This window comes from Macrobrachium rosenbergii, chromosome 4 (assembly GCF_040412425.1).
Source record: "Macrobrachium rosenbergii isolate ZJJX-2024 chromosome 4, ASM4041242v1, whole genome shotgun sequence".
Classification (NCBI taxonomy): Eukaryota; Metazoa; Arthropoda; class Malacostraca; order Decapoda; family Palaemonidae; genus Macrobrachium; species Macrobrachium rosenbergii.
In genome coordinates, this window is record NC_089744.1 from 36,889,099 (window position 1) to 36,899,012 (window position 9,914).

At 36.7% G+C, this 9,914-nt stretch overlaps 1 protein-coding gene across 1 annotated transcript in view; it reads left to right on the forward strand.

Annotated features, from left to right (window-relative positions):
* The window catches only part of LOC136832716 (cylicin-2-like), an 8,725-nt gene extending 2,791 nt beyond the window's left edge, over window positions 1–5,934 (forward strand). The window contains exons 2-9 of the mRNA XM_067094189.1: window positions 128–308; window positions 731–772; window positions 965–1,175; window positions 1,354–1,618; window positions 1,788–2,030; window positions 2,420–2,560; window positions 4,177–4,317; window positions 4,844–5,934. Coding sequence (XP_066950290.1) covers window positions 128–308; window positions 731–772; window positions 965–1,175; window positions 1,354–1,618; window positions 1,788–2,030; window positions 2,420–2,560; window positions 4,177–4,317; window positions 4,844–5,005 — 1,386 coding nt within the window. The 3' untranslated portion in view covers window positions 5,006–5,934. The remainder of the gene's footprint in view (window positions 1–127; window positions 309–730; window positions 773–964; window positions 1,176–1,353; window positions 1,619–1,787; window positions 2,031–2,419; window positions 2,561–4,176; window positions 4,318–4,843) is intronic.
* Window positions 5,935–9,914: the final 3,980 nt, after the last annotated feature.

Here is a 9,914-nt window from a genome sequence, read left to right on the forward strand (position 1 = left end):
TATATGCACTTGCGTTGCATGCGCATTCACATATACATCCGTGTAGCTGCGCGTATAAATGTACAAGCATCTATCATATTCAACAGGCGATTACGTCACTCGTCAATGTGTCTTCTTCCTTCCTCAGATGCGTTGCCTTCTGCTCGCCGTGGTGGCGGGTCTGGCGGTCTTTGCCGTCCAGATTCGCGCCCAAGAAGCCGTCCCCGATCACGAAGATCCTGTCGTCGAAATTGACGGAGAAGAATACTTGGAACTGAGCAATGAAGAGATGGCCCGAACGCTAGCCGACCTTTTCGACGACGAAGATTGTAAGTAGTCGATCTCTTTGTCTGTCTACCATTGTTGTCTTCTCATAGTCATTCATTCAACCGAGAGAAAATGGATGAATCCCTTTTATTTCAAAATTAGGTTCAGTTATTTAATATAATGGACGCTTATGGCTAGTGACGACGTGCGTTTAACTAGCCATAGTGGAAATGATAACTCTGACCCATAAGTGGTAGATAATATATCGTTTGTTTATTAAAACAAGAAATAGATGGTAAGTGCGACTGAATAGTCAGTCGTGCACGCACGTTTTCATGCGTTTGTGTTTGTGCGTGAGTTGATATGAACAAATATTTAGTCATGCACGGAGCTGTACTTGTTCAAGCAAGTGTGGGTTATAGTGAGAGATAAGGATAGAGAGGTGGACAGTCAATTAAAATACATACTCTCTTCTCTCCTACAGTTGCTGAAGCCGCCGAGGAAAGGGAAAATAAACGCCAAGCTCGTAAGTATTAGCCTGATTCTACTATTCTAGATATTACTGCATTACTTGACCACACGCATGTTAATCTACATCACGTTCTTCGAAGTATCGTTAAACCTGTTTTCAATCCTGAGGCACACAGATGTATCTCTCCTCTCGTCTGTATTTGTTCTCCATTTATCCGAGGTAATTTGTTGTCCCTCCGCTTTGCAGGCGCCCGCGGTGAAGATGCACAGACAAGCGTCGGGGAGGAAAAGGCTGTTTCCGTTGACGCCAAAGACCAAGCTCGTTATAACAACTTCATTGACACCTTCCTTCGTAGACTCAACTCACACGCCCGCAGCCAGTTCGACCCTCTTGTGGTTGGACTGGGCAAAAAGGAAAAAAAGGGCGGCAAACCTTCCAAGACAAAGGAGGATAAGAAGTGAGAGAATTAATTTGGCATTAGTGACTCGTGAAATATAAGGGGGAAATTTATTCTACCAGTCCACATTCATGAAATATAATGGGGAAATTTATTTTCTCGGTCTTTGTTCATGCTCTCTGTAATAACCTTTTGGTTGTTTGCTCTTGTTATTAACAAATCCTCTCGTGTCCTGCAGGAAGAGATCAGGCAAGAAAGGCCAAAAATCCGGAAAGAAATCCAGCAAGGGAAAGAAAACGGGAAGGCATCCAAAGGATCTTGATTTAGACGAGGTCGCTGTAGAAGCCATTCCAGAAGTACCTGAGGAGTTGCACCACGAGGAAGAGGAGGAAGTCGTCCATGAAGTTGCCAAGAGGGAAGTAGAAGAAATCGAAGTCTTTGAGATTACTGAAGAAGAGGAAGAAGAGGATGACCTTGATGAGGAAGACGACGAAGTCGAAGAGGTCAGTAGTCTTATTTATTGTCAGAGAAAGTAACCTGAAAATAATTCAGGTAAACTTGCAATGCCGCTTTTTGTACAGGACATTGTAAAACAACAAGCAAAAACAACAAATAATGTGTAAAACGAAAATATCATCGCCACATTAGGCCTAAATTCAGAACCCTTTCCAGGAATCTCTTGTCCGAGTTGCCCGCGAAGCCGAAGAAAGCGAAGCCAAGGACAGTGAAGACATCTCCCGCCGTGGTAAACCAGCTAAGGGCGGTAAGAAGGGAGCTACCAAGAAAGGAGGCAAGAAGAAGGGAGGAAAGAAGAAGGGAGGCAAGAAGGGAGGCAAGAAGGGTGGCAAGAAGGGTGGAAAGAAGGGAAAGAAAGGCGGAAAGAAATCCAAGAGATCAACCAAGGGTTCATCAAAGGTAAGCAAGTCAACGAAAAAAGTTTTTAGCCTTGCCAACCGTCATCTTGCATTTGTCATTAAAACCTATTCAATACAGTCTACGTTCTCAACAAAATATTGTTTTGTAAAAAATTTTAAAGTAAATGAGTAATGAGCTATAAGTTTATTACTCATTGAAAGTTCTCTCTACTTTCCACATGATAGTCTGACAAACTCCTGCTTTTCTAAGCAGTATACGAAGATGACATCTAAGTTAACAGTAGAACGCATCTCTTTAATTTTTGCCGCACTTCGGAACAAGTTCTTGAAATCCTTTGCTGAAGTTTCATCACCGGGAGCTCGTGCAGAGGGAGAGATATTCAGGGTGGAATTACCAGGTCATTTTCGTGATCTTGTTTTTCGTTACAGCCACGCACTTCCCGAGCCACCGTTAAAGGCATCGCTTCTCTTCAGCGATCTGGCGATGTTGTTGTTGTCAACAAGAAGGGAGGAAAGGAAATGAGGGCCAAGTTCACCCTTGGACCAGTTGAGCTTACAATGAACAGAAAAGTAAGTAGTCTAGTTCTTCCGGTCTAACACAGATTTAGAGAAATTGCAGAAAGAAATAAAAAAATATGGAATTCTCTCCATTCCAAAGATGATGTTAATATTCAAGTAAGGGAAAGAAGGAAAAGCGCAATCCTATTGGAGTCAAATACCCAGGAGTTATCTTTCCTGGTATATTCTCGTAAAGAAAAGTTTTCCTGAATACGAACAAAAATTCCAGTAGTTTTCTACATATACTCCAAACGAAGGAAATCACAGTCAAAACAACATTTGATCATATTGCACAAGAACCCAAAATATGTAAATGAGGCGTTGCCTGCAGATTTGTAGTGGAGTAAGCATTATTTCCCGTTTCAAAATAAAATTTAATTTTTCGCTGGATAAAGAAGAAATTATCTGATAATCATCAAGCACTATGAATTATACAAAAGTAAAAATTGATGCCTCTCCAAGAATCTCGTTTTTAGATCAAACTTTTGGGAAACTTTTTAAATGACATTTCTTTTTTTAACAGGTTTTGTATTAATGGTTTGCTAACCTTGAATCTAAAATTACTAATAATTCGTAATCTGAGCTGATTCATCACGCTTGACCTAACCTTGATTATCGCCTATGAACTAAATGCCATATTATCATTTGTGAACTAAACTGATTCACAAGCGTAACTTAAACTTACTAACCAGTCGCAAGATAATTAGTTCACTAGTTATAGCCAATTCTGGTTCTTTTTCATCAATTGGTTATATAAACAGATTCACTAATCCTAACTAAACTAAATTGTTAGTTTTTATCTAAAGTAATATCTTAAACTATTTCGTAACCCGCTAGTCGGTGGTCATAAAGATAATAAGTTCACACGTAAATACTAAAGCTGACTAAACTAATTTTACAACTATTAACTTTAATGGCGCAGCCCGCATAACCTTATCTTAATATCTTTGCTACTAATTTACTAACCATAACCTAAGCTGATCAAAAGGTACTAACTTAAACCAATCAATAAACTGTTCAGTACACTGAGTCATTTCCCATAAACCAAACTAACCATGTAATAAAATATTAATGCTTTAATCTCCTGGGTAATTATATGAAAGGATTAACCATTTACGAAATAGATTAATCTATCTACGGTATTAAAAACCCAATCTTAAACAGTAATTAGAAGGGATAAACCAATGATAAACAAACTAACCAATTAAACAGTGATATAAACTAGATTAAGAGTAATAATAAAGATTGACTTGTTAGTAACTTAAACCAATTAAAAGTAACGCCCTAATTTGATCGAGAAACACAGTAAAACTGTTAAATCCTGAAATTCATAAATTGGCTCACTGGCTGTAGATTAATCTAACTTACCCACCATAAGTTCAATGGATATCCCAGCAATAAATCTAAATTACTACCAGGCAGCAGAATTAAATTAGCCATAACATAACTTAAACCTTTCCATGAGTCACCTCGCGCAAAACAGCTGCAGGTTTGGAAACTCATATGTTTTCAGCTTCTTTCAAGTTTATATGGTTTAATATACATATAATAATGTAGAGCAAAATCACATTCACTTAGAAACGTCCCACCGAAACTAACCCTTCGCGTTTTTCTATCTACGCACTCAGTTCGGACAGGGAAAAAGCTCCCTGCTCAAAGAAGCAAGGGCCACCTCACCCGAAATCACAGGCAAACTTTCCCTCCTCGTGTCCCAGAGTGGGAAGGCCAAGGTCACCAACTTCTACATCGCCCGCCCATCCATCGTCCAGGTGTGTATGAGGTTCATTTTCGCTCTCTTTCTCGACTCCTAGTTCTTGAAATTTCCAGTTATACTCATGCTCGTCGTAGGTAGCCTGGAACATCAGTATTTTCAGTTAGAAAAATTCGCATAAGGTTCCTTTTTGCTCACCACTTGACTTCCTCCAGCTCTGGAAGTTTCCAGTAACACCTATGCGAGTCGTAGGTAGCCTGGAACATTAGGAATTTCAGTAGAAAATTTGTATAAGGCTCATTTTTGAACTCCACTTGACTCCTTCCAGCTGTGGAAGTTTCCTGTAACGCTTACGCGCGTCGTAGGTGGCCTGAAACAAATAATTTCAGTAGCAAAATTTGTATAATGTTCATTTTTGTTTTTATTCTTTAATCCTTAGTTCTTGAAGTTTCCAGTTACGCTTAAGCGCGTCGTAGGTAGCTTGGCACATCAGTAATTTCAGTAGGAAAAAATTGCAGCATGGGTAAATAATTATTAGGCATACTAACCTCGGTTTTTTCATTCTTCCCTTCTTCTTTCGACAGGTGGACGGAACCCTTCACAGGACAACGAAGGGCGGCAAGAACGACAACAACTTTATGGAGAACTCCCTCAACAGGATCTCCCCCATCGCCAGCAAGAAGCTGAAGATCGCCAGCCGCAAGATCCTTTCTGTTGGTGAAGCTAAGAGCAACGCAGACGAGTAGAAAATTTTTTTTTTTTTTATTTAATATCATTCCAAGAAGAACCTGGAAGCAGTTGTCTCGTGAATCAAAGCACTTCCACTTTTCCTACATTTCACAGATGACTTTGTTGTTAAAAGAATCGCCAATCCTTAATTAAGAACAAAACTATATGGTTGGGAATGAAACCGTTTTAACTCTTAAATTTTATCATTCTGTTGTTTCAACTCTCAGGGTTTGTTTCGTTTACTGAATTTTATTTTGTTAAATTATTATTGTTATTGCTGATCTCACGTTGATCGTTTATTGTTTTCGGCCTTTAATCTCTTCTCGTGGTTACTCCTAATCAATGCTCAACAATTGCTCTCCTCTTAAAAAAATAATAAATAAAACCTAAAAAAAAAAGTCAGAAAACTACAAAATAAAAAAAAAAGAAGCGCCAGATCCTCTTCAGAACGTGCACTTCTGAAGATCTTCTGACAAGTTCATCTGGGACCTCAAAGGCAACCGACCCAAAGCTCTTGACCTCTGGACCATGATTACGACCACCGCCGTACTCTCTCTCTCCAAGCTCTCTTGAATTCATCCCCTGATTAAGAAGAAGAAGGAAAAGATGAAGTATAAAAAGAAAGAAGAAGAGAAACGAAGGCCTTCGGCGAGATTCCTTGCGAATCCTATTACAAACCCTGTTACAATGCTGTTGCATCTATAGGACTTCAGAAGGACTCTCCCGGGCAGAGGTTGACTTGAAGAGGCCAAAAAGGGGGAAGGTACAAAGGACTCTGACGCATCGGTCTGCCATCAAAGAAGAAACTTGACGATACAGTGAAATATCGATACATTGTCTCTTGCCCCACATTTGCTCTGCAGCCCACAGCGAGCTGGTTCTCGCATCATTATATTTATTTGTTATTAACTTATTGTTATATTATTAATAAAGTAGGTTAAGTATAGCACTAGGATTTTAATACCCTTGAAGGAAATGGCAACGGAAATAAATTCAGCTGACCCTCAAAAACGTCAGGTATAATGTTCTCTTGTTGGAATCCTTTACGAATACAGTTAATAAAGAATATTGCATTTGTAATCAGAGCAGAGGAAAACCAAATGAACATTCCGTTGGCGCTCAAGGAAAGTGAACAGAAAAAAGAAAACAGATGTACTGTTTCAGTTTTTAGTTTTCTGTAAAAAAAACTATTGTGCCGGCTTTGTCTGTCCGTTCGCACTTTATTCTGTCCGCACTTTTTCTGTCCGTACTCAGATCTTAAAAACTGCTGAGGCTAAAGGGCTCCAAATTGGTATGTTGATCATCCAACCTTCAACCACCAAGTATGCCAAATTGCAGCCCTCTAGCCTCAATAGTTTTTATTTTATTTAAGGTTAAATTTAGCCATAATCGTGCTTCTGGCAACGATATAGGAAAGGCCACTACCGGGCGTTGGTTAAAGTTTCATGGGTCGCGCACTACCGGGCGTTGGTTAAAGTTTCATGGGTCGCGGCTCATACAACATAATACCGAACCACCGAAAGATAAATCTATTTTTGGTGGCCTTGATTATACGCTGTAGCGGCTGTACAGAAAACTCGATAGCGCCAAAGAAACTTGGTACATTTTTACTTTTTTTTTTTGTATGGAAATCTACAAGGATAACAACTAAAATTTTCCTTATTCCAGGATTAACTGATTGATTGCCCTTGTATAACCTAGCGCACAACGAATATGGTCAAGGTGCCCGATTCTTATAGCCCAGGACGAAAAGAAGAAGAGCAAAATATCAAAACAGAAAATTGCCTTAATATCACAAGAATAAGCTTATATTTTTTTTTATTCAGTGATCACTAATTCTCATGACTAATCTTCAAGTGCCGCACATTCGTAATTAAGTTAACTTGGTTATAGGTTTTGTACTTTAATGAAAGTATCGTTTCAGAAACTCTAGCTCAAAAATATTTTTAATATATGGTGGCAAAATTGGTCAAATAAAAAAAAAATGTATTATGGCAGGAGGTGCAACAGCGAATAAAAACACGAATCAGGTTCATTCCCTGTATGCCACATACAAATTTTTATCTTACTGTCAAAACTCTCGAATATCTGTTTTATAACACGCATTTGTCCTAATCCTAAACAATTCTTCCATCATTAACTTTTCTGATATCTGTCTTACTTTCTCACTAATAATTCTACCTGCTCTTTCCCTGGTATGCTGGGTAACATTATGACCCTTTAACTTCTGCAATTTCCTGTATTACCTTTTATCCTTTCATAAAGGAACATAAGAAATTTTTTTTTAATCTTTTAAGTTTCCTAACGCGTTTTCCCAAAAATATCATCAACTGAACTTCCCACTTTTTAACCATTTACTCTATCTAGATGTTAATGTGTTTAACCACTTACTCTATCTGGATGTTAATGCTTATGAATATTTGTTATGGAACTAAATATCATAACCAAACAATATCACTTTTATTAAAACCAAAAATTGATTTACTTTACTTCCATTTTCCGTAGGAGGAGGTTTAGCACGAGGCGGTTTGTAAATCGAATCAATTAATTTTTTTAGCACTTTCCACTGCATTCAACTTATTCTTTCATCAATTCTCGGGGTCTTTCCATTCTTCAACTTCTTAATTGTCCCACTTACATCCTCAACAGTCACCTTTACATGCATTTTCAAACTTATACTAACCCCTCCCCTTCAGCCTCATTCAGTTCTGCTCTTCTATCTTCCACTTTCAACAAATCTCCAGAACAAATACACACACACACACACACACACACACACATATATATATATATATATATATATATATATATATATATATATATATATATATATATATATATATATATATATATATATATATATATATATATATATATATATATATATATATATATATATATATATATATATATATATATATATATATATATATATATATATATATATATATATATCACATATGTGTGTGTGTGCTTCAGTGGGTGTTCAACATTGCCTTCTTAGAGCAAAAAAATAAATAAATAGCTTAGACAACGTAATTTCTTGAACCGATTTATAAAATAAGATAGAAAGGGAGACTTGATAAAATGGAAGTGCATCTAAAAGTACTGAGCTGAGTGTTAAGACAGTTAAATACAGCGTATCTCTGAAATCTATACGTTTCAAAGAGATATGAAAAGTACTGAAATAAATTTTATCCTGAGGAACATTAAAACGAAGCAAAAATGAAAGAAGAATAGATAGAACCCTAAGTTGTAGAGAAAATTATTTAATCACTCTCAGAGACAGAAAGAACAAATAACACTTGGAAATATTGACAGCTTTATAATCTATTCTTAAGTATATACTTTTTACCACCTTAAAAATCCACTTGTTTCAACATAAATCTCGCAAGCTTCACGAAGAACACAGAACTCTAAAGTTTTATTATCATTAAGCTGGTTTACATAACGACCTTTTTCATTGCAACAGCTATGCAAATAGCTCCTAAAAAAAACTCTGCAAATCTGCTAAAATTCCAGTAAGGATTATTTTTAGTTATCAACGAAGCCGGGGCAACGTTTTTTCTTGTCTTTTTCCAGTCTCGTACTATCTTTTTATTTTATTTTACGACTGTTATTAAGGATTAGAAAACGTAAAACATACACACGTACACATAGAAAACTTAAAACATACACACAAACACACACTCACACCCACTCACACACACACACACACAAGGATAGATAAAGAATTTCTTGCTGAAATATATTATGATTGATTTATTTTGATATTCCTTCATATGATGTATCAGCAGTTTTCTCATAATCATTATATAAATTATCACAACCGCCCCCGCAAATAAAGCCATCAAGTACCTCTATTCCGTTAAAACGTGGTTAAAATGACGAAGCACTAGAAACTCAACTACTGTTACTTGCGTATGCAACGCACTTATAAGATGGTTCACAATCCATCGTCAAATTTTTCTAACAAAGTAAATGTATAATTTTTTTACAAAAGTAGATTTTGGATTTGAAAGTGAAATACCCGTTAGATCTCAATATGCTTTCTATTAGATCGTGCAAAAGGGATCATTAACCACTGTTCATATTGCAACCATTTTTTTTTACGAATGTGTTCATCAAGTCCCAGCTTGCTAAAAAGATTGAAGCCTGAGGATGTGACAGTTTTTCATTTTCGTACAAAATCTTCCAGCTCTCTAGATGTCTTACTCTAAAAGCTTCGGTTATATTTATATAGCATTTTATGGGTTTAAAGACCATAAATCGGTTCTACCGTTTTCGTCTCTGTAAATAATCCTTAGCTGTTTACATCAAATGAAGCTAGCTGGGGAGTAAGTACCCCTATATTCTTATTTCCTGTTATTTTCATTTTTCCTTATATTTGAAATTTACTTGAGATATAGGTAAATGTTCGTCCATCGTTTTCTTATCAGTCTATATATACTTGAAAGATTATGTATAGCAGTCTTATAATTTATGAGCGATGAAACATTTGGTTGACAAAACGCAGGCATAACGCCCATAGATATATGCCTACACAAGTCAGTCTTCGTTAAACTTTCACAGCATATGAGACTTGAGACACATTTAGGCTCCTGTGAATTTCGGTGGCAGAACTTGAGTAATATCTTGAAAGAGAGAATACTGGAACCATAATTCCTCTCGTGGCAATTAGTAAAGAAAAGCGCGAAGACACGCTTTATATATTCACACAAGGGTCTGTATGCTATATTATTGAAAAGAAAAATACCATGACTTGATTAAATAAACGTAGCCCATACAAGAAAGATGCTATCTTTTATACTCTCCTTAAAATCTTATATTTGCGCTTGTAATAAAGCTGATCCTCTAGGTAATTTCTCTTTCAAATATGTACTTAATGTTTCGTGTGGACATGTACGCTCAATTATATACTTCGTT